Source organism: Rhagoletis zephyria, unplaced genomic scaffold, assembly GCF_001687245.7.
Source record: "Rhagoletis zephyria isolate East Lansing unplaced genomic scaffold, Rhagoletis_zephyria_1.1 Rzeph_scaffold_00028, whole genome shotgun sequence".
Taxonomy (NCBI): Eukaryota; Metazoa; Arthropoda; class Insecta; order Diptera; family Tephritidae; genus Rhagoletis; species Rhagoletis zephyria.
Genome location: NW_016157112.1, coordinates 592,228 through 618,634, shown reverse-complemented (window position 1 = coordinate 618,634; position 26,407 = coordinate 592,228). Strand labels below are relative to the sequence as shown.

Sequence of the window (26,407 nt, the reverse complement as noted above, 5' to 3'; positions counted from 1 at the left end):
AACACGTCGTGGCTCTATTTCATCGAACATCACTGTATTTATACTCAAATTCATTTGAATGTTTTACCTTACTTGATTTTTCTTGCATATATTTGTATTCCTTTTCATATTCATCTCATGTTCACCGACTTTTACAGACTCGCACTCATTGCCTCAAATATGATCGTATTCATATGCACATTTATACCCATACTCATACTCACATTAATACTCATACTTATATCCATACTCAGATTCATTCCCAGACTGAAATGTGCATTCATACTTACATTCAAACGCATAAGCATACTTTTACTCACACTCGTACACGTACTCGTATTCCTATTCACACTCAAACTCATACTCATGCCCAAATAAATACACATACTCATTTCCAGACTGAAACGTACATTCATATTTGCACTCATATTCCCACTCAAACTCCTACGCGCACACATATTCGTACTCACTCTGGTACACGTGCTCGTCTTCATATTCACCCTTAAACTCAACTTGTTGTATGAGTATACTCATACTGATATTCGGTAATTTCCAGACTGAAACGTACATTAATACTTACATTCATATTTCCAGTCAAACTCATACGCATAATCGTATTCTTACTCACACTCGTAACGCGTGCTCATATTTATGTATATTCACACAACACAACAACATATACTCATATTCGTACTCATATTCACAAGAACACTCATATTCATATTCATACTCACACTCATTCCCACACTGAAACATACAGTCATACTCACATTCATATTAACTCTCAATCTCATACGTATTTATATTCACACTTATACTCATACTCATATTCACATGTACAATCATACTTATATTCATACTCACACTCATTCCCACACTGAAACCTACAATCATACTTACATTCGTATTAACACTCAAACACATACGCTTATTCATACTCACACTCGTACTCATATTCACATTCAAACCCGCATTATTAAAATGTGTATCCTTCGAAACCGCATAGTTTTTCACACTAAATAAGTAAACTCCATACGAGTATTCGCAGTTGTTAAAGTTCATTATTTTATTTATTTCTGGTGGCAACACCGGCTACCGTTAATGCTGCTGTCCCTGCCTTTTTTATCACTATTTTTGTTGATTTTTTTTTTTGTATTTCTTTTTTACTATGCCGGATGAATCATGCTACTACAGTCAACTGCACAAGTGACTGAGTCATTGTTGTACTTCGCTTTGGTTAATTCTCTAATTTTTGTTGTTGGCATCCCCCGCCCTCCGCTTTGTTGTTATTGCTGTTGTCACTAACGTTGATACTTATTATGTTTTTATATAGTACATAACTACTGTAGCTCAGATTAAAATCAACGCTAGATTTACTTCCCCACTCCAATCTTACTCCATATTTTTCTTGTATCCCTTTTGAGGCTACTTTGTTATGCACTCTCGCCGTTAACAGCCGCTCTTTGTTGTTCATCGTTTTTTTTTTTTTTTTTTTTTACTTTTATCCTTCGTCGACTCAGATACAATTAGCGCGAATGATAAATGACATGCCAGTTGCAGCATCCAATAGAAATTACATTTTTCTTCTTATCGCAATTTGATTTTTCTTACAAAATTTCTTCTGCTTGCTACTTTATATTTGTTATTGTTGTTATCATCTGCTAAGCAATAGCATAGTTTTCCTCCCACTTTGTACATAGTACTTTGACGGTATTGTTGTGCGCTAACCGTTATGTTCTCAAATATCTTTCGAACAAATGTTAGTAAGTATGCGTGTGTTGTATGTACATATCTTGACTCTCATTGCCACGCCCATTAGGAAACCAAAACAGTTTTTCATTTCATTAAACGTACAAAAGGTGGAATCAAAGTCTTCCGTTCCATCCACCGCCCATCCCCGCCCTCATTTGTTGCAAATTAATGCTGATGATAATTCGGAAGATGATACGGGCTCCAATTGCGTATTCCATGGGCGGTTGGGGGACATCATTCACTAATTGATACGTGTGCGTTTGGTAAATTGATAGAATGGCCATGAATCGCCGTGGCTCTTGCTCTTGCCGTTGCCCCTACTGTTGCTGGATTTGTTGGGGGGTGTACTAATCGATATTTGCACTTTTGTCCAATTTTAGTTTTCGCTTTTGTTTTTGCTTTTGATTTGGCTTTTACTTTACTGTGTTTGTATACCTTTGTCGGTCGCTGCTAATCATGGCTTGCAACCTTGTACCAATATGTATAATACATAGACCTAACATGTTCAGCACATGTCAAATGTACAGACAATTAGTGTTGAGCGGGTTAATAATGTGTTGGCCGAACCGTCGGACCTTTGCAGCGTTGCAAATGATTGTTTACCTTCTTTCTACTGCTGGCTGACTGGCCGTTTCGTATTCGTAAAATTCTGTGATGATATTGGTTTTTGCTTGGTCATGAGCGCCTATGGTTTGGAAATTTAAAATTGATTAGTTTATAGTAGGGAAAATGTCAGAAATAGTTGACTGACCACAACAGAAGTAATTAGTCATCATCAGTGAATGGACGTGGGAAAGCCATGTATTAGCTGAATAATTGATATTGTTGCTTCTTCTGCTTCAGACGTTATACCATAGGCTACGAAAATGTAACCAAATGACTACAGTTCATGGAGTTGACATCCGCGGAAAGCAGAGTTGTTTGTGCCCTGTCATCAGATAAATCTCTCAGGGAGGTTTATGTGAAGACACAGAGAACCCTGGTCCTGCTGTCAATCGCAGCAAGACAACCTTAATCTTGCTTACGCGGAAAAGAAAATGGGAAGGTCTCAACCCTGCAGGACATAGAGGCGTAAACCTTAGTTTTTCCGTGGATGAGAAATATCTAGGGGTAACTCTAGATACGAAGCTGACATGGAAAACTCACGTCGAGCTGAAGGTAAATCCAGCGCTGAAAGTTTTCGGACAGTTTCGAAGAACCTTAAGCAAGACCTGGGGTCTGAGACCGGCAATGGAATTTTGGATATTCACAGCTCTAGTCAGCCCAATTGTCGCATATTCTGCTGTAGTATGGTGGCGCAGAACCATAGTCAAACCACGCTTTCTGTGCTATTTAAATAGGCTACAACGGAGCGTGTGTATAGGCATTTCGGGCGCCATGACTACAACGTCAGCCCCGGCACTTAATGCTATGTTGAATTTGCCGCCTCTGGATTTAGCGATCCAAGAGGAGCCAATGAAAGCAATGTGTCGACTGTGCTCTTTTGGTCTGTGGGACGACGATCGGAGTTCTGGGCACCGCTAGTCAATCAGAAGGTTGTCAGAGAAATATCCTTTTCTTCCTCATTTGGAAGAAAGTAAGTCGTTAGATTTCCCAAAAGTGAACAATGGAGGGATCCAGACACTCTCTTGGGACGCTCAGTGAAAACTTTCTATACCGACGGTTGAAAGACTGAAAACGGTACTGGAGCTGGATAGCATCTGGACGGTAACTTAAGATGCTTTACCGCTTTCATTAGGAGGTCTTTGCAATACTGAAAGTGCAGACTGGATAACTGATGAAAGTTAACGCGTACATAAAATCAGGATCTGCAGTGACAGCCAAGCTGCCCAGGGAACCGCTAGCACCTCTTGGAAGATAGTCCAGGAATGTGAGTTACGGCTGAACTCCGTTACAAGATGGAATGAGGGTGACACCACACACAAGGGATGCCAGGATACAACGGTGTTCAAGGTAACGAACTGGCGGATGAATTGGCAAACTGTGGTTCTATGGAGCGCCCAATTGCACCGGAGCCAATTTTAAGGCAAGCATCAAGGTTCTCATAAACAAAACTCATGAGAACCGTTGGTGCAATATTGACACCTGGTGTTTCCTGAAAAGGCCTGACGGGGTGGTAGCAAAATTTCTTATCACACAAAGGAGTGATCTGCGAGCCCTGATAGGACTGGTTATGGCGCACAATCCAGTGGGACGACATATGGTCACCCTAGGCATCATCGACGATCCACTATATATATCGTGTTTGGAGGAGGAGGATAGTTCGCCAGACTCAGACGGTACATTTTTGGGTCGGATGTACTGATAATGGACGAGGTACATTTTCTTCAACAAACTGCGAAAATTCATAGAGAAGTCTGGTAAGTTTGCAGAGGAGCAAGGAATTTCCGCCCCCAACTACATATCACTTTCCTCTAAATGCTGTCTCTTGGCCTTAAATACATATTGCGATATTGCCTGAGTGCTGGAAAAATCTGTTTTTGGTTTTTCCTGCAATTCTATTCCATTCCATTTCAAGACGCCAGGTCTTTCATAATTTTTTTATTAATTAAAACTAATTTGAAAGTCACGTGAATTAATCTCGGTGATAGATTTCGGGGACCGCGGGATCTGCGGTACAATTCTGAAAAACGACAGAATGGGCGGGTTTGGGATCTGAAAACTAAATTACGGTAGGAGCGGGATGGGCATTGAATATTTGCTACCGTTACCATCGCTAATTCCAAGTACCTGTTTTTGGGTTCGATACCAGCCGACCAGAACTACTTGCTCAGTATTATATTCCAATCGTACCTTAGTGTGGTGTCTCCGATAGTAAATTTTTTCTGACGGAAGAAAACTAACATTCTTACTTCCCTCTATATTTTTGGTATACAGCTAAGCGAGAGATTCACCTAGTATTGTGCTATGGATCCTGGGTCCGATTGGTCTATGCAGCCATTACAGGAGCCATGTGCACCGGTCTAACGGAGTCGCTCGGAATCATACCAGGTACATACACTCCACCTCTAGCCATACTAACTGAGGCTTTATGAAACGCTTTGAGACTTAGCAAAGTTAGTAGGAATAAGGAAAGGGAGACCTTCAAGGCCACTTATAGGCTTTAAATCATTTATTGACGATCCCGACATTAAGCCCACTGACAAATATGGGCACGGCCGACAGTCAGACAAACCTACGTCAAGGTTTGTAGACAACTGCAAAGCTGTTGATTTAATTATGCACGCGCAACAGGCGCATCCTTTGGTCCGGACCACCACATGACAGTTTTGATGGCAAAGAAAAGGTTCACGCTCGCGCAAAACCTGTGGCTCATCGGAGCCCAAACTTTTAACTGTCTCTAGAGGAATTTTGGACAACTTTTGAAACTTAGTCGAGAGGGTCTTAGGACTCTTACAGGCTACCTTACAGGATACTGTTAGTCAAGATACTAGGCATTATGCATAAAAAGTGAACTTAAGCTCCGACTAGATTCTCAGTACAAATTCTTGAACTAAAGCTCAATCCATCAGTGGAAAAGTTGAGTCTGAGCTTAAGCTAACTTTTTATGCATGAAGCCCACTGACTTGGAAATTTGTGACTTTCTGCACATATGGAATGCAGGCTTTGTGGGCTCGCGGAGGAAACCGCAGAGCGCATTTTCTTGATGGGATTATCCGCGTGCCATAGGTCAAAGACGGTTCGCGGCTCTGTCCTGAATCGGTTTAAAGAAGGTCTGCTTGTACGCTAATGAGGTTGTTCATATGCCGGACTAAGTCATGAAAGCGAAATTTACTTGACCGGATATAAATAAAATAAGCTCAAGTACCTACTTGGCGTGCCGTTCTCGTCGATATGCTTTGGGAATTGTAAGAAATATGAGACCAAATGACCTTTCTGCATCAAAACGAATTCATTTGACGAAGTTCAAAAATAACCGCGCAACGTGGCTTTGGGATTTGTAGAGGTAATACAAAAATTATAACTTTTGAGTTTTCCAAAAAAAAAAAAAAAATGTATTACCATGAGCAGCGCGAACTTCTTCTGCTCATCCTCCTCATATTTATTACCTCATTGTAACTCAAAAACATAATTGCTCAGCTGCAACAGCTACATCCAGTAAATACATTTTTGAAATTGCTTTGTCAGTTTTGTTACCGCGAACTTTTACCAATGCCTCGCTAACACCTCTGATCGGCTGGTTGCATTGGTTGGCTAGGCATGCATTAACGGCGGCCCTTCAGGTTTGAAATAAAATAATTTCGCCTGCATTTAATCGCGCTACTCAGCCTCATTGTATGACAACAGCACATCATAGGCCTACTGTGACCACACAGCATCGAATTCGTATGTATGTTTGTGTACATACAAGCATTCATTATTAATGAAACCACAAAGTCATAGTTACTATTGTTGCACTTGGGATTGACGTCCTACATAAATATGTAGTGTACTCGAAAAGCAGCTAACCTGACAATTGCATATTTACATACATACAAGCAAACATAAAACTGTTATATAGGCACAATTCTAATGAAATGAGTGCAGCACAACGATAAAGTAAAGTTGCACATGTTTGAAATCGAGCATACAGTATGTATGTGTGTGTGTGCCTTTGTGCATGCGGTTGATTTGTCATATGCGCCACAAAATGTGGCAAGTAGATGATTGCATTCCGTTCGAACTTAACCGCAAAAATAAATATTAAAATTCGAATACAGTTCTTATTGAGTTGCATGTAGCGCCAAGGACGTCGAAGAGCATCAGAGTGGTTAGGGCATACACAGAGAAGCCATAAAAATAGTACCGTTGTGACACCGTTGTGGCAGCCAACAATTGTTCGCATTAATTCACATTTTCTCATAATGTAAATGTTCGATACTGGCCTCTAGCAAAAAGAAAAAAGAAAAAAATTTTTCCCTTCCATTAGTTATGGTCGGCTGACTGTTGGTCTAGTTAATCGAGAAATTTTTGTAACAAGTACAAGTGTAAGCAAGTTTTGATATTGTATTTGCAAGTGATGCTGAATATACATATTTGTACATACCTAACCTCTGTTTAAGCGTAAAAAATTTCTTGCAACATTTAGCTCTTAAAAGTTCTGAGAACTTTGCCTTTTCTGCTCTTCCCTACTCTGTTTCCAAATAAGATTAAGTAAGTTCCAAACCCAAGTAGCTGAGTTGTTTGGCGGTTTGGCCGCTTATTTGGTCAGTCTTTACCTCACCTTGAATAACAAAGTAAATAGCAAAGGGGTGGACAACGAATGACCCATTGCTTAGCAAAAGTGCGGTTGTCTTTATAGCTGTAGATTTAGGCTGGAAAACGCGAAAATACGCGCGGAATTCAAGGGAAATTGCACACGGAATGGTCCAACGGAAATGGTTGGGGCTGAAACAAGTGCTTCTTGAGTGTATGTACATGGTATTAATTTAACAAAAACTGGCTAATAAAAGGTTAAAGAATAACACAAAAAGACCACTACAAGAATTAAAATAAAGGTTAGTACGTACATAGATAAAGAAAAGGATAAAGGGAAAGGTAAAGATAAAAACAAAAACAAAGTTGCGTAAAGATAAAGGCAAAAATGAAGACCAAGGTAAATTTAAACACTTTACTTATATAAGGGCAAAGGTGGAGGGGAATATGTACATATGTAGATAAAAAAAATTATAAACATAAAAGTAAAACCAAAAATAAATATAAAAAAATAGATGAGGATAAGGATACCGTTAAAAGTAAAGATGAAGATAGAGGAAGAAAGATTAAAATAAAAGTAATTATAGAGTAAAGGATATACATAGATAGAGAGACACAGAGACTCAGTCTGGGAACTATTTTGGAATTTTAGAGATTTTCGGAATTCTCCGGACTTATCGATATAACAATCGTTATTTTATATCGGTTTTGTTATCGATTTCGTTATCATAATTTTTATCGATATTGCTGTCGACTTTTCTATCGATATTTTCGGAACTTATCAATATAATAATCAATATTTTCATCGATTTTGTTTTCGATATTATTATCGATTTGGGCATCGATTTTAATATCAACATTTTTATCGATTTTGTTGTCGATATTTTTATCGACTTTCTTATCGATATTTTTATTGATTTATTTATAAAATATAGCGTTGGTTTATCTAATTTCGGTTGCAACCGGTCTTGTGCATTTAATTCTACTATAAATTCATTTTTATGGTGAAACGATGGAAAAGCCGTCAGCAATAAAAAATCTTTAAAAATCAACACGAACTACAACTACAGTTACATAACCGATGTACCTTCATACCCAAAATTTTTCTAAAAAATTCAGAAAGTTTAAAATTAAGCTGAAAATTTGTTGAATATTTTTAAGTTCTGTATAAAATTTGACTTACTTGGTTTTGCTTAAAGCATGCACCATAGTTTTAGAAGAAAACAAAAAAAAACTTGATCCCCCGCATATATGGAATAACTAGAGCTCTCACTTACTGTCAAAGTAACCAAGACATACACAGAAATTTTCATATGTGAAAGTAATCCGTTTTTATTTATTATCTAACATTTTAGAAAATTATCGTGGAATGAAAATTTTACTTAATTTTATATTTTTTTACAGACAGTGTTGTAAAATTCTGTCACAGATTTCGTTTGTGTGAAAGCTACGTTTCACTAAGCGTTTCCTCTCCATTCTAATTAGCCAGACTAGCCCGCAGCCTGTACAGCACAGCCAGTTACTGCAAATTGAAAAATTTCTCTAATCCTTCCCTATGATACACTTTAACATCCTTCATCAGCATGTTGGGTACAAAGAACACCTCCTCTTCAATCGGCCGATCGAAAGGATAACCCAAAGGCATGTCATCAATGTAACGTTTGCCCGAACCAATGCCGCTCGTGTATGAAGTGTAATCGTAGCTGGGGAAATGCTCATTCGTGCCCGTGTAGGGCGCAACGAAGAAGAAGAACTGCATTGGGAAGCCCTTTTCCCAACCCTGAGGCAGTAGAAGGCGATTGGGGAAACCAGAATGGGGCTGAGTAGCATTCAGTGCAAACTGTTGCTTACCCTCAATAGCCATCATCACTGACTTGTAGAGCTCGGTGTAAGTGGCGCGATCACCAATGGTCCAGTAGAGCTGCTGCGAATTACGCTGGATGGTGTTCTTGCCAGCGTTTAGCTGATAGATGAACTCATCGATTTCAATGAAATTCTCACGATTTTCTGCCAAGGAGAGAGTACGTCTGCTCTGATCGAATTTTGGGCCGAGGAAAGCGCGTATGACTACTTTTTGTGGCTTATCCGACTCGATGGTGTAATCGAAAGTGAATGGTTGATGATTGAGACGTTGTTGGCGCGCCATTAGAGACTTATCCCAAACAAACTGACCATCAACGAACATCATTTTATCGCTTAAAAGTGTGCTGACATCAAAATCGGTGAGATCGAAGTAGGTGGCCAATTCGCTGATTTCCACAGTGTCAATCTTAACGCCTGGCAGCAGTAATTCTTTCCTAGTGTAAGGCTTCAGGTACGAACTGAATTTGGAGATAACTTGGTAGAAACGTTTGTAGTAGCTGTAGGTGAAGGGATCGCGCAGCATTGTCTCGAAATTGACAAAGATATGCGGTACCAAGTGCTGCGCATCGATATCTGCATTCGCAAAGTATGTGTGTGAGAACACACGCCAGAATGTGTCGAAGCGTGAGTCGAATAAATCGGCATTACCTTCCAATAGATTGGCCATAACCTCAATGGCTTCCGGTTGGCGCAGATCGATGAGTGTGCCATTGTTGGTAGTCACATGACCTTGTTCCAGTTCCATGGTCACGCGCCTATAATAGCTCATGAATATGCTAAACTGGCCAAAATTACTGTATCTTTTATAATCGAAATCATTCTGGCGATAACCGAAATTGATGCCATTATAGCCGATGAGATGTGGATTGTAGCCTTGTTCGTAGGTGTCCTTACCCGAATACTCGGGCGTTTCACCAAGCTCTTGCGATAGTCGTTCCCATTGGTAGCGCGCAAGCATTGTTTGCAAATTATAAGCCCAGTATTCGCCACGACGCTCCTGCGCAAAGCCATACTTGGTGCTGTTCAAGAAATAGGCGTAATCTATGTTGGCATAGTACCAGTAAGCATTCAACTCCACATCCTCAGTGAAGTAGGATAATTTTGTGTGCTCATTGTAATATTCTATGTTGCGTGTGTAATCGGTGGGCATGTAGAACATGTGCGTATCCTTCAGCATATTCATGAATGTGACATCCTTGCGCAGCGGATAAGTTTCCATCTTAAACCATTGTGTACTCAATCCCAACAACTTCCACCACTGCCATGGCTTCCAGTCTTTGGTGCTCATTTTACTGTTGTCGTTCGCATCAAGATAGCCGCTGTACTCCTTATTCAACATAGCAAGCTTGTTCCACATATCGTAATCGAATTTTTTCGCCTCGATTATTAATTTGCTGTTGAAGAAGTGATGGGGCAAAATTTCATTGATTGTCGGCAGCATGAGACCTTCGAAATCGTCGCGGTGTATGACAGCCAGATGGAGTGCATACACAAACATACCCTCACTGACATGCATACGCGCCCAGCTAGCCACACGCATGAAAGTATCAAAGTCCTTGGCATAGTAGAAGTAGTTGAAGAGACCCCAAGCTTGGTAAATGTGCGACTTCACCATGGCGCCAAAGAACTCTCCTCTCGACAGAAGATAGCCAGCTTTGTGCGCTCGCTCAAACAACTCCATGGGGTGGTCATATTGCTGTGTGGAAAATAAAAATATGAGCATACTTTTCCCGACCATCTATACTACAAACTCACCGTGTAATCAGCCTTATCGAAGTGAAAGTCGTGTGCGTATTTTATATACTCCTCGAACAGCAGCGGGTTCTCTATGCGATAAACGATTTCGAGTAGAAACTTTTGTTTCTCCAAAAACGATTTGTCGGCATATTTGACTTGTCTGGTAGGTTCCAACACCTGTGCGGCTGCTAGTGCAAGTCCAACTATGGCTAAGAATACCAGCGACAGCTTCATCTTGATGCTGCTCGGGGAGACTGGTTGCTGTTAGGCTACCGCTTGTTTCTTTTATACAAGGCTCTCACCGGTGCAAACCAAAACAAAAAGTACAAGAAATTAGCACAAAATTGCAAATTTCATATTTTATTGTGCACTATTTGACCTGCATATACGCGACAAGCTATCTGCACAGCCAGCATAAACCATAAGAGATGATAAGCAATCAGGTATCAAGTCCAAGGTTATAGAGCTGATAAGAATTTGACAAACATAAATGCTGTCAGTTCAATTCATGTGAAAGTTTGTTTGCTTGTTTGATATTTATTTATTTTGGTTAGTTGTGTCTGGCAAATTCACAAAATCTTCATTAAAAACGATGTTTGAAATATGCACTTTTAATGTTTTATTGAGACGAAAAGGAAAAAAATAATAAAATGCCAGATCTTTCATTATTATTTTTATTATTTAAAATTAATTTGATTGGCGGGTTCGGGACTTAAAAAATTTAATTTTGGGATGGGCGGGATCGGGATTAAATATTTAGTCCCGTGCCCATCTCTAATACAAACCAAACTCAAGAAGACATGATGGTTGATTGATGATGATTGGTTCAAAAATATATAATTTTTTCAAACATATCCTTATTACTTTTTAACAGACTTCCAAAAAAGGAGGAGGTTATCAGTTCGTCGGAATATTTTTAAATTCATTTTTTTTATGTATGTTACCGCATAACTTTGGACCACGTCAACCGATTTCGAGTCCCATAATAATCTGGTTTAGATCCGATCATTGTATCATGAAATATATGTATATATTCTTTTCATATGAGAATTGAAGTCGGTTATTTTTTTTTGCTAAAAATTACTTGTTTTAAATAGTTGTTGTAAAACAAAAACTCTTCATAATTTTTAACCGCACAAGAGTGATGTTACTTTTGAAATCCTTGTGAAAAAATTTTCCAGACATTTAGGAATGGGTGTTTTTTTAGAAATTGCTGACATAATTTTACAGTCTAAATTCCTTTGGTTTCGTGCTGGCTTTGCTGCACAATGCCATTTTAATACATTTTTTGAAAGTATGCTAAATTAAATTATAATATTATTCTCGTAAATAAACTGGTTTTCCATAAAAAATTAATTAATAGTTACGAGGCATTTAAATGAATTGCCCTATTGTTTCATTATTCATCTCAAATCTTATTTTGCTTGCTATGCTTTTTAAATTGGGTTGCAAGTTTTAATTAGAAACTGATAAGAAGAAACAAATACGGCCTCTGACAAAGAGATCTATGAAAAAAACAAAGGTTATAAAATCACTTGATATACATAAATCTAATTTGACGAAAATAATTGGAAATTATCAGAGGCAATATTCAGAAGAAGGAAGCATAGACGTGCATACACATATTTGTAGTATCGCGTCTAGCACCTGGTGATGAATATATCTATGTGTGTTTCTTTCTTCTCAAGCAAAAAAGACGATATTTTCCCCGCTTCTTCATAATTAATTTCACCATTAATCAAAGGTTTTTTATTGAATGTTAGACTTAACTGAGCGTAAACACATTTTTGTAGAAAATTTTACATATAAGGGTGATCCTTATAATATTAACATCATGCGAAACCGATTTATTTAGTTTTTCGTACAAAATAAAGACGTCTACCGAAAATTAAAAAAAGAAAATTTAAATTAAATTAATTAATTAAAAAATTTGATTTCTTTATCGCAAAAATTCGAAAGAAATTTGGCTTTGATCAGTTATAACTCACCGAGTAAATGAATTTATATGAATAAGTTTCAATGATATGTCAAATTTATCGGATCTCAAGTAAAAATTTTGTCTAATTTTTGCGATAAAAAAAATAGGTTTTTTTCAAATCCTGGTAGCGATGCCTAAAATTTTTTTTAAAATTTAAAAAATTTTGTGTATGCCTTTATGCTGTACGTTTGAATGTAATTAAATAGTTTCGCAAAATTTTGTCTTAAAATTTTATTAGTTTGACATATTAGGTACCTACGTTGGTAGCAACCTTTATTTTTTTGTTTTTAATTTTGAACTTTTTGTGGATGACTTTATAGGAGTTTATAAATTTATATGAGTAAGTTGCAATAGTATGTGAAATTTATCAGAATTCAAGGAAGCAAAACAAAAGCAAAAACACACACACACACACACACACACACAGAAAAACTAAAACACTTAAAATCCGCAATAAAATGAAGAAAGTTTTTCGCTGTCGGCGGCAGAGTCGAGTAGTAGTAAAAATCAAGAAGCGCAACCAACGAAGCTCATTTGGCGAATGCAGCAGTTGTATATTGTTTGCAACACATGCCCCTTAGCTGACTGCTACTCAACTACTAACTGCCATAGATATTCTCCGCACAGGCCGTCACTGCAAATGCAACTGCCACTTTATCACAAACACTTTCCCTTGCTTACGCGAACTAACAAATGGATTTCGCAGCACTTTTCAATTGCAACGCTGCGATTTGTTTCCGTATGTCCAGCTGCTAGCTGCTAGCTGCTAGCTGCTGCCTAGGGTTAAATGATACAAGGCTACACCTTTGCTGATAACGCGGTAGAACCCTAGGCCAAGCCAGCTGGGGTTAGGGAGCATGGTTGACGATAACAACCGTAAGCAAGTGTGCGCACAAGAAAGTTGGTTTCATTAAATTTAATTGCATGTTGCGTTTGCGCGCGCGCTCTTACCGTGCAATAAATTCCTTGACCAACTGCCGCAGCCAGTGAGCCGCCAAGTAGGAGCGAGCTTCGAGTGTCTACTTGCGGAACAGCTGGTGGTTTAGTTGCTGTAGGTGTTGTTGTGTGTTTTTTTCTCATTTTCTTCTTCTTGTTATTCCACTGCTGTAAAGTTGCTGCATTGCTCGGTGGCACGTTTCTTTGTTGTCTTTGGCTGGGCTGAACTGGGCTGGCTAACTCGTTGACGCTACTAAAGTATTGTTATTTGTTGCCGGCAAACAATCAGCAGGTGCAGTGCAGCCGCCGCCAGTAAAGTGGTGCGGTTTTATTAGTTGCAAGTTATTGCAAGTTTACCAGTTGCTAGTGCTGTGCAAGTTACAAGTTTCTTGCGGCAATGTGCAAGGATGCAAAAAATTATGTTAATTTTCTTAAAGAAGAGTTGACGAATTTGATTTGGGGGCTGGTTGGTGTGCAATAGTTCGCGCCAGCTAGCATAAAGTTGTAGTTATGGTTTCCAATTTGGCAAAGAAAACTTATTTATAGTTTTGGAGCACTTCCAATATGTGGCACTAACGCAATTGTGGTGCAATGCAACCTATACGCAAGTTGGAAAAAAATAAACTTAATTTCAACTAAAATAGAAATTTTCTATATTAGTTGGGATACTATTCTAATGTTCGCATTCGGTTCATAAGAGCGCTTTTAACTTTTTCTCGATTAGGCTTCTGAAGAATTTGGATTCGAAGAAGGGTGCAGTACGTAGAAGACCAAAATCGCTTAGGCGGTTATAGAGGCAAAAGGTATGGCGGCTAAAATTAGAGGCCAGACGCAAGGCTTCTGGTAGAGTTTTACAGGGCAATTCTGGCAACAGTTTTTCAAGTCACCACAATCTTTCGAATTCTGGCAACTATCTTAAAAGCTCTTCACTGTCTTTCGAAAGACTAACTGAAAGACCTCCTCGTTACTTAGCGTTAGGCTGTTCGCCTTTTAGCAATAAGTTTTTAAAAATTAAATTAAATTTAAAAAATATATATACATTTCTTTTTAAAACAATAAATATTAATAATTGATAAAAGAAAATCAAACTAAAAAAAGAATAAATAAAAATATTTTCAAAATTAAATGAAGTAAAATTTTTACTCTTCTTAAAATAACAAACTTTAAGAATTAAACTAGAAAAAAAATAATCAAAAAGGAAGAAAACAGTAATTTAAACTTAAATAGATAGAAAAAAATATTATTTTTAAATTTAAAACAAAACCTAAAAACCAACAGAAAATTAAAAGAGAATAAAATTAACAAAAGTAAATGAAATTAAATTTAAAAAAAGTGTAAATAAGTAAAATAAGTTTCCAAAAATTAAATGAAATAGAAAAAAATATACTTATTTTTAAACAATAAAATCTAAAAACTAAAAAAAATATGTTTCTTTTTTAACAATGAATCTAAAAACGAAAAGAAAATTTACCCAAAAAGAGAAAAAATAAATAAAATAAATTCCCAAAAAATTAATGAAATGTAAAAAATATATGTTCTTTTAAAACAATAATGAAATTCACAAAAAAGTATTAAATAAACTAAGTTTCTAAAATTTAAATGAAATTATAAAAATATTTTTCTTGTGTAAATAATCAAAAAACTAAAAGAAAATTAAACTAATAAGAGAAAAAAAAAACAAAATGAAACAATAAAATAAGTTCCTAAAAATTAAATTTAATTTATAAAAATATTCCCCTTTTTTAAAGAATACCGTATAATAATTAAAAGAAAATGAAATTAAAGGAAAAAACTTGAAATAAAAAAAATACATAAAATAAGTTCCTGAAAATTAAATAAAATTAAAAAAATATATATTCTTATTATTTTTAAAGTAATAACATCTAAAATTGAAAAGAAATTTAAATTGAGAAAGAAATAGAAAAAGTGGATGAGAGTGCTTTTTCCTAAGACTTTTGTGTCAGAATAACAAAAGTCTTGCGAACGATCTTTCCATCTGTCTTACGAAAGACTTTTCGCTGCCTTAGCCAGAATTACACCTTTAGACTATACGTCCACTAGAACGTACCTTATCTGCAAAACGTACTGTCAACCAAGTAGGTCAACATAAGAGAAACTTGCTGACCTCTACCAGCTGTCGGTATTTTGGGCTAGACAGAGAGAAAAGCAGTATTTGCTTAAGACTTAGCTCTATCGCGACGAAATAAATCAGCCTCTTTTAGTCAGCATTTTTGTTAAGGTTAACGTGCTCAGACCTACAAAGGTATGCCGAACAGAATTTTCACACTCGGAACTCGAAAAAGGAATCCAATAAAATTTTAGAAATTCTTGGTTTCCTCATATAACAGCTCATGATATTTCAAGTTAATCTGCCTATTACTACTGGTCTACTTATCGTTTACCCTTGTTGTTTGTTGCATTAGGCTGCCATAATCCTGAACCCAACGACCAGGGCACCTATTCCCTATAAATACAGTTTCCTTGGTTCTGGCGTTGCATTATTTTGGAGTATTTTCTGATATTATAAGCAATGTAGTTTTGTGGCACAATCCGTAGAACTGAATGATTGATGATGATGAAACGCTCAAATTCTGATTATTATTTTTTTAATCACAAAAGAACAGAAAGAGAAATCTCTTGACGGTGGCTTAACTTCGTAAAAATGTTTGGCGCTTTTAACGTGGTCTTGAATGCTTGCCTTACTACCATTAGCAAACTTACACACATCCTACAAGGCGTTTCATGATCATTTCTGCCATTTTGTATATGCATAACATAAAAAAAGACTTACCGAATAAGGACTGGAAAAGTGCTTCGCTGCATGCTTCCTAGAAAGGGGTTTCCTATTTACAATTTACGCGAATGTAATTAAGTATATGTCTATATTATTTAGCATTACAAATAGTATTCAATAAGCACTTTAAGTCTCAACAAAAATTTATTTGATCTGAACCTTAAATATTTAAATTCCTTACAGAAATATGATTTGTATGAACTAAAACAGCTTTAAAAGAACTTCTTCAAAAGGCCTTCAGAAGAATGTCCTACAAAAGCATTTCAGGAAGCTCGTCTTTGAGTAGCAAAAGCAGAACCCCCTTCAAAAAAAAGAAGGAGAATGACTTTCAGAAAGGCCTTTTGGAAGAGATTTTAACGACTAGAATTATCTACTGCATAGATTATGTGTGACCCTCAGCCCAGTACCTGTTCAGGAACTTGCACTTTTTTGGCATTCGCTCGAATATACAAAATTACATTTTAATCAAATAAACTAAACAGAAAGGAAATAAACTCACCAGTTATTGTTCAACATATTAGAAAAAAATATTTCATTCTTGATTTTCAACTACTAATGCTGTTTTTTTTTAATGCAAAAATCTGCTAAAAATTTGATGGGTGTCTGCATTGACCTTCATTAAAAAACCGAGACAATTTATGTATGGACCAGGACACCAGGACAATTTGTTTAAATCAGGACAAATCCTGGAAAACCAGGACTTCTGGCAGCCCTACATTAGGGGGACTTTCCGTATCTGAATATTCCAAGCGATATTTTTTCTCTCGTTCTTTGTCCTCGTTCGAGTACACTATAATCCCAGACTAAGCCAAGTAATTTGAAACCAAGTATCATCTCACCATCGCCTGACACTTTACATAAAGCTTTGCTTATCTGAATATCAATGGTGGCTTCTTTGGGCAAGTGTTCTTATAAGTATTTGACCTAAAATTGTAACATGTTCACATTTATACAGTTTATAGCCTCTAGCTTTCTTTGTTCCATAAAAACGATGTATTGCGTAAATTGCAGAGCAATGTAGTCAAAGAATATTTTGCCTGGAGTCGTAATTTCAGTACAAGTGTGTAGCTTCAGGGGTTCAATCGCAAAAAATGCCAGCCCTCGCAACCATAAATGCGTCATACGCTTTCGAAAGATTCATGTATGTAATCTCTCGCCCTTCATTTTAAGCTTTTACATGCTTGCTGGTGAATTTCCTGGTACACGATTTTCAAGTACAATTATCCAAACATGCTTTGTGCATTTCAAATAAGCGCAAATCCCACTAATCGGTTGTTAAACAAAAAGCATCGGCCAACAGATTGCCTGCTTCTATGCGCCCTTTTGAGGCATATTTCCGCTGAATGGAGCACAATAAATGCGGCAAACTAATAGTGCTTACATGTAGATGAAGTGTAGCTGGCTATGTCCCACATAATTTCTATTCAATGGTATGAAATTAAAAGCACAGTTATGGCAATTGAGGTTGGGAAATCACAAAGGATTGCTTAAAAAAATCTGTCTCAGTGAGTATGGAATGTGGAATGCAATTAGGGGAGCATGATTTCGTGTGCGCAATGTTTAAAGGTCAACGTGATCTCAAGATCCAATCAAGAAGTAATCTTTTGAAGAGCACTCATAACTGGTACATCGACGGCACCAACTCAGTAGGCCCGTTTTTACCAACACCGGAAAGACAACTTCCTTCAACTATTACATAATAGGCATCGTATCTATGAATAGGTTTTACTTCAGTGGTTACATTGGCCACGGCACTAACAGATCTTTTGAGTAATTCATAAAGGCGATACAGAGTGTTAAGGGTGTCTTCCTTGACTTGTCTAGCGACAATCTCGGAGATGACAGCCTGCCCTTTTGCCGAGGCTATCCAGGCATCACCACCAACCTGCCTGCAGACATTTAAGGTATTGATGGCGTTAAGATCGACTTTTGACCTTGCAACCGTGTAGACTTAACCCGATTGGATCAGTGTTATGCTGGGTACGGCTTGGCCACAGTCTACGCCCAATTTTTTTTTTTGCCATTGAGTGGCAAGGGCGGCCCGATGGGCTTGGTTGAATTTGTTTTTAAAAACCTCTTTTATCTGAGCCAAGGTTTTGGGGTTTCACTTTTCATGTCGTAATCGCCTGGCTTGCTCGGAAACCAAGCGCGGCAGACCCATAATTATTTTAGGGGGGAGAAGGGGAGCGTCGACTACGGCAATCTCCTCCTCTGAAATAGTAGAACCATTCTGCCTCCTGAAATTATATGGTCTCAAAGAAATGCTCTACCGTATCGTATGCTTTGGGAGCGAACTATCCTCGCGAAACACCCTGGTCGTACGGAGCATGAGAAGGATTTTGGCTGTGAGCGGAATTAGGTTCGCGGGATAAGTGGTGGGGGTAATGTCGTCGGTGCGGCAATCTTGACATATGCAGACCTTTCAAGTGTATAGCACTCGTGGCCATCCAGGCAGCCACATCAAGCCTACCCGTTTGTTCATAGAAATCTAAAGCCTCAGAGCGGAAGTTTAGACCACCACATACCCACGGCAAAGAGACCATAAATAAACTGTCATCGTCGCTTGGGGACAACAGCCATTTTGTTTGGAATCATCGCCCGCCTTTAAGATGCTTTCGCCTTACTTCAGTGTTTCCCAATTCTAGCGAGCGTCTCTGTCTCGTCTGGAGAGCAATTTCCTTCACTGTACGTTCGGAGAAGTAGTTTACCACTTCGTTTGTTGTCCGTACCGCGTGGGTAATAACAACTCGTGTTACAGATAATAAGTGATGAGCCACTGAGCAGCTATTCCGTTAATTAGTCCCATAAGTATCACTAAAACGAAATGGACGACGAGTTAGCCAGAAACGAGGCGGCTCTGGATTCAAGCGGCAGAAGAGTTTCCTGTACTTCTGAGCTACATCAAGTGTGGCATCTCTCACCGCGTTCTTATCATGACTTGGTACAGTCTGTAACTCGATCCTCTGGGTGGTAGCTGCTTTGTTGCCTACATATCAAAAAGGGGTTGAGACCATCCGAAATCTCAATTCATTCCAGAGGTTTCGGTATAGCAACCTAGTCTTGTGCATAGGCTACATCTTTTTTGTTTGAAATTTTCATTTATCTAAGTCTGTACTATGAAATATTAATACAAGTTTTGAGCTATCCCAATTAATTTGCATGCCACTGTACATATGTATATGTAAAAGAATATATGTATAGCAACTCTAAGTGAGCACACATGATAACAAGTTTTCTTTTTCTTTGCCTATCAGTACATACATACATACTAGTTACTACACCCCTCCCTCCCTGATGCTTTTTTTTTTTGTTTTTCATTTATTCATGCAGAGGAAACGAACTGTACCTCTTAGCTGCAAATTCATCCTTCCGTACTTTTTTCTACTCTACTGACACTTTACCTCTCTCCTTTTAAGCCTTTTAAGCCTTTTGTATTTGCTTTATGTACTGGCTTTGTTGTTGTATTGTTGTATACTATTGTTTAGTTTGCTGTTCTGGCATGCTTTTTTTGGTCTTTTATTTGGTCATACCCTCAAACATGCATATACCATACATACATATATGTACATATGTTAGGGCGGTCAAAAAATACACAGAAAAATCAACTTTTTGGAATTTTCATGGTGCCACCACACAGAATTAGAGAAAATGTCTAATAATAACTATTAAAAAAAAAAAAAATCGTGTGTGATGGGTTATAAACACATAAAATAGAAAATTTTTGTATATTTTTGTAGTTAGTAAAATTATAAAGTTAAACATGCATCAGAATTTTATTGTTTGAATATTTTTGAAGGGTGATTTTATACTCGATCATATAGTATTTATATCTAATGATTTCATAGCAATTCCATACAAAAATTTATTCTCCCCATATAAATAAAATGCATTATGAAGACTGTGCGCGCCGACGCACAGTGCAGTGCAGTCCGAAAGTGGACAAAAATGCAACAATTAAAAGTGATAGAATTTGGACTTTTTGTTTTCATCTGAAAGCTAAAAATTCAATTAAAAAAATTGTATGACTTATAATATATAATAATAGATTGGCGCTTAAACATATGTTAGTGTTTGGCCGAGCTTCTCCTCCGATTTGTGGCGTGCGCCTTGATGTTGTCACACAAAGCGGAGGGAACTACAGTTTTACGCCGACTCCGAACGGCGATTGTATTTTTATGAGAAGCTGCTTTTCATGGCAGAAATGCACTCGGAGGTTTGCCATTGCCTGCCGAGGGACGGCCGCTGTTAAGAAAAGACCTTTTTTCTATAATTTTTTTTGCGATGCGGAGTGGAAGCGCGCACTGCTTACCACTACACCACAGCGGACCATAAAAAAAATTAAAAAAATATTTTTTTAAGTAATAAGTAAATCCATATTTGAAGATGCTAAAACCCTAAAATTCTGAAAATTTAGAGACAAAAAAACCTCTTAAAACGCTCTAAAATGTTTTTACAGCATATGGTGATTTCAACCATCTATTACCAGGGGAAATTAAAATATCACCCTTCCTTTTCCGCATCGCAAAAATATTCCATTTTGAGAAAGTGCCCACATGCCGTTTTTTTCGTATTTTTTAGCTATCTGTATATATATAGTAAACGAAAGCATTTTCTGTGAATGTCAGTATCGGTTCTTTGATACAACAAAAAAAAACTGATTTCGATTTGAAATTACCGTGATATAATCCTTTTAGGAGTAAAGTTCCAACAAATTGCGATCACTCCAATTTTTGTTAATTGTCTGTATGGAGTCGGTGGACTGTGCATCGCAAAGTGGTTCAAATTTTATTATTTTTATATTTAAAAAGGAGAAGAAGCTCGGCCAAAAACTAACATATGTGTAAGCGCCAATCTATTATTATTATTATATTTAAAAAACTTATAAATTTAGCAAGGGACTAGTTGAATCCAATTTTTTAATTAATATTACATTTTTTAATACAAAGTGCAGAAAAAGCAGCCATTTTGAATGGAACCCCAACAATTGTTTTCAACTAATTTCTATTATGGAACATTTATTAACTGGAACAGGAGTGTCGATGCTCTTAAAAATTGCTACTTTTTCTGTAACTTTTTTTTAGTGTTTAATATAAAGAAATAAAAATTAAAAAATCGGGCTCAACTGGCCTCTTCTAAGTTTTAAAAATTTTCATTAAAAAAAAATAATAATAATCAAATTGTGTGAAAAATTTTAAGCACGGTGTTTTGAAGCACTGTGCAGCGGTAAGGTTAAATGCTAACCGATTTCAAAAAGAGAAATACGGGGCTGAGAAAAAACATTTTTTTTTGGACCACCATAATGTGCATGTCCATTTGAATAAGCATATCCTGGAAGTGCATACTTTTATTTATTTGTGTTAATATATGTATACCTTTGTATAGATATAAATATGTAAATTTGTAGATATGTATATGTATGCGTATATAAGCCGCTACCCCGCTGTGCCAACGCTAGCCTGAAATGCTCAAAAACTTTATCCAACAAATAAAAATGCAAGTGGTAGCTTAAAATGTTGAAAGTACAAACTAAAGCATGAAATGGCTATGCTTTTGTTTATGTTCATGTGCTTAGCAGGTAGGGGAGTTGATGTACATACATACACACATATACATATGTATACAAGGATATGTATGTACATATAAACTATACAAAAAAAATATTTGGTTTTAAGGGTTGTAGGCTGAGGTCATAGACCTAGTGCTTTGCAGCTGTTCAATTTTGTTGGACAGTTGGCGTTCAATGTTTGTTAGTTGTACCAACTCATTTTGACAAATAGTGAAAAATATCTATCTATAGAAAAAAAAAAAAAAAAAATAAATATTTTGGCAGATTTGCAGATTTTCAAAAAACCTTAATGTTTTTTGAAATCAATTTTTAATTCGTCCACTTTCACCACAAATTGCTTTTGTTCTCAAATCGCTGTCATCTCAAATGCACTCTCGAGCCACTTGCAGCTTTGTATGTGCGCTTTTGCAAAAATGCGATACATCAAATATCAGAATAGAGAGCTACACTGAAAACAAAAACTACAATTAGAGCTGTTAAAAATAAACTAACGCTTGCCAACACTTTTGCTCCATTGCAATAGAAAAATGGTAAAAATGTGACTTAGTCCAAAGCGAGGTAAGCAATTCACGAAAAACGAATAACAAAAAATTTAAATAATCCAATAAAATATACATTACATATGTACATACACATATTATACATGCAGTATATAAATTTTTTAACAAACAGGGTGAGCTAATTACCTATTTTCGATACGGACTGCTAAAATCGTCCCCGCAAATAGCCCCAGGTTTTTTACCTAACATTTGTTTACTCCTATTTTCCATTTGTTCGCGATAGCTCAATGCACAAACATGCTCTTCAAATAATCAAACGTTTATCCATAAGGTCATGTAGCTGTTTAGACAATGCGAGACCTTAAAGTATATGCACTTCCGATAAGTCTAGGCAAGCGGCATGACTTGAAAGACGAAGAGCCGCCGCCAGTGGTGAGCGCATTGACTGAGCGGGGTTCCGGGATGTGTGTATTCTTTTACCGAGTTTGAGATAATCGGAGCTTATTGGAAAGCATATAACAATTTTTTGGGCTGAAACCCTCCGATCTCAACATTTAACATCTAAACTGGTGATACAGTACCTTGATAAGCTGAATACCCTTGGTCCGCCAATTGAGTTTGCGTTTTCTGGATTCCGGGTCATATTGAGCTTTAAGGAAACAATATTGCCGATATACGTTCGAAGAAAAGAGCATCAACCTCCTTAATCGGCACAGAGCGCTTCTGTGGCATAGAAAAGGGGCACTCTCTGCCCTGGCCCGGTTAGGAGAAGAGGCTAAAAAAATCGCTACTGGGACAATCTAAGTACCAGGTCTATGACGGTACCCAACACGTCAACTTAAGCCAGGAGCGAAAATATTTTTTATGTTTATTTTTACTTTCAGCTAATTGACGTGCGAAAAAAAATACTTGCGTTCATTTATTTTTAAGGAATACAAAAGCGAAAATCTGACCCCCGCTCTCAATTACCTTAAGTCGATAACTCTAAAATCTACAGAGCATTGTGTAGTACTCCCTAACGGGGAGCATTTGCGCCTCATCATTTAAATGATGTTGTGGCTATACCAGAAGACATCCGGTCGCTGTCCGGAGTGCTGTATTCTGTGTAGTCTGTAGCTTCATCTACTGTGTCCTATTGGTCCCTGGTCACCACAGTGGCGCTGCGTGGTTTAGAACCAGCCAGCCAATTGCTCCGGTCGTCAAATGCCTAAAGGGATTGTTGATCGGATCAAGTTGAAGCTTCAGAAATGATTATTGCGTAAATAAACTGACGAATGGAAAAATTTAAATTTTTTCACATTTTACAAAAAAACGAGTATTTCGGTCACCCTTTATGCGCAAATTAACGCTAATATACATTCACGCGCTCACACAAACATGCGTATTTCAACTGCACACATTCGCAACAAAATGGATTTAAAAGTATTTTTTTTTTCTGCTAACCCAGATATGAAAGTGCCCAGCAGTAGCACTGGATCAGTTGGACGAGCACACAGCAGCAAGGACGAACGGAGGATGCAAAGGCGGACAGACGAACAATGCATGCACTCGACTATAGAGTTTTCTGTCCGACTTTTTGTCGTTGTTGCTTCCGCAATTCCGCATTTGTTGGCTGTTGTTGCTACGGCTTTGTTTATGCCCTGCTTGTTCTCATGCTGCTGTTAGGAGAGCTAGAAAAATTGTGTCCAATATTTTTTTGCGCGCAGCTCCAAGTTGTTTGTAGCTAGCGATTTTTTAAGCCCAACTCGGTATTTATGTGCATGTGTGTGTGTGTGTGTGTGTGTATGTGTGTGTGTGTGTGTTACATGTATTTTGCACCACATGCAATGTTGCCAGGCAAGCGAATGCTCGGTGGCTCGATTTGATCCAAGCGCTTTCGTGCACTCATGTGGTATGCTTGCACATATGCTCGTAGTATACAAAAATTTGTGCTTTTTTCTGTTCGCTGGGCATGGCATTTATCCAAAAGCTTTTTTGTTTTTGCCCCTCCTTTGCTCTCCGCGTTCATATTTCCATCAAATTTGCTTCTGAAGTTCTTTTACAACGCTCAAGTACAATGCAACTTGCTTTTGCGACTTTTCAAAGGCGCGCTTGTGAGGCGAATAGCCCGTTTGAGGCAAAGATTCATTCATGCTGCACGTGCAACTCTGCAAATGTGTGTGTGTATGTGTGTGCAAATGTGTGTGTGTGTGTGTGTGCATGGGTGTGGGTGAGAAATGCACTTGCTATGAGTACATTCGAATAATTTGTATGGTTATCTGTATCTCGTTGACTATTCCAACTTATTTAGCACCCCCAAAAGAGACACAAATTAAATCGTTTGTGGTTGCTTTCTGGGGCACGTACTTGTTTATGTACTTGTGGCAGTATGTTGTGCTTGATTTGCTGAATACATTTTTTATAGCACCTGGTTACATGTTCTTCTTTACATAGTATTTTCGCTGGTTGGAGTGTGTGTGTATAACTTATAGGCGAAATATGGTGTCATAGATCCTCTTCAATTTTCATGTCGATTTATGGGTTCTATGTTGCTGCCTCAAAAAGATGCGAGAAATTTCTTGGTATTGAAAGTTTCAGTCAAAAGATGCAGCGAAATACATATGGGAATATTTATGGTGCAGATTTTGGTAAATTTTTCGATTCGACAAAACAAGCAAACTTTTTGAATTTTAGGGCTCTATTTTTTTCCTTTTTGTTTTTTCTCAAAAACACTATATTTGTTTTTGTTCGGTAAGTTCGTTAAAATTATATTCTAGTATTTTTGCAAATTTTTTCCTCACTTATAATCATCTTAAATACCTTTCCATTGATATCCTTCTTACAATATTTTTTTAATACGCATATTTAATTTATTTATTTGTTTAACGATCTCAGGACCATAAACCTATATATAATTAAAAAAAAACCCACGAGGACTGATAAAATAAAATTGTACACAAAATAATTCTCCTTCAATGTTCATTAATTTTAATTAATTAGAAAATGTTTCCAGTGCTTTTTTGCTAAAAAAATTTTAATTTTTATTTTTCTTTTTCCCCAAAAAATGCTTGATTTATTTGTTTAACCAACTCAGGACCACAGGCCTACATATAATAAAAAAAAGCTTGTGATTTGAATTGAAAATAGTTATTCGTCGTGGACTAAATAATACAATTCTGATATCACACAAAAAAATTATATGCAAAAAAAACTGCCTCCTAAAACTTTGATTAATTTCTATTAAAACAAATTACAAAAAAAAAAAAAATTCTAAAAAAATTATAATTTAACTCATAGTTTTTTCCTAGAAAATAAGTTTTTTTTTCCAAAAAGTTTATATTTCTTAGCCAAAAAATATTTGTTCCTAAAAAATCTAAAAAATAGTTTTTCCTAAGAAAATCTAGAAAATATTTTTTTCTAAAAAAATTTATTCTTATTTTTTTCTAAAAATAAATTTTTCCTTATATAATTTAATGTTAGTTCTTTTAGATATTATTTTTCAAACTAAAAAATACGTGCTACTTAAATTGATTTTGAATTTCTAAACAGGTGACAACGTCTTTTAAAAACATTTGTGGAATAAAGCTTTCTTAAACTTCTCTCGTTTCGTACCCATAATAAAATATTTCGTTTTTAAAGAGTATTTTCGTAAGAAATTGGTTTTGAATGGATTTCGTATATCTATATTATTATTATTAATCGATTTTAAAATTTTAACAGGTGGCAACCCCCCTAACAAGTAACTTCACAACAAATCGCTTAGTTAGCTCCCTTAGTTTGACATTCATATTTTATTTGACTTATGAAATGATTGATTTTAACTTTTGAAAAAGGTGGCATCTCTCTTATATATGTTAATCCAGGCTATAACCGATCTATGTCTGTGCCAAACTTCACTGAAATGCGTTTAGCCGATTTAGCGTGAAAGACCAACACATTGACTCACTCACAAACTGTCATAATTATAATATTAGTAGAATTAATTTTCTGTACAACAATAACAAAAATTTGTTTCTTTTATATTTTCCGGTAAGTGGTATATAAGTTCACAGCAACATAAAAAAAATTGTGGCAACAAACCAAGATAATCTTATTTAATACCATGCTATGGTCAGTGAAATTATTTCGAATGAAGAGAAGATGATTAT

General features: G+C 36.8%; 2 protein-coding genes across 2 annotated transcripts in view; one reads left to right on the top strand and one right to left on the bottom strand.

Moving 5' to 3' along the window:
• Positions 1 to 26,407, top strand: part of Sema1a (semaphorin 1a) — a 441,797-nt gene that overhangs the window by 177,610 nt on the left and 237,780 nt on the right. The window lies entirely within an intron of this gene.
• Positions 8,284 to 10,751, bottom strand: LOC108363477 (larval serum protein 1 gamma chain-like). The gene is made up of 2 exons (XM_017616849.1): positions 10,525 to 10,751; positions 8,284 to 10,465 (listed from the first exon to the last, which is right to left on the bottom strand). The coding sequence occupies exons 1-2, from the start codon at positions 10,738 to 10,740 to the stop codon at positions 8,426 to 8,428; spliced, it is 2,256 nt and encodes a 751-aa protein (XP_017472338.1). The 5' UTR covers positions 10,741 to 10,751; the 3' UTR covers positions 8,284 to 8,425.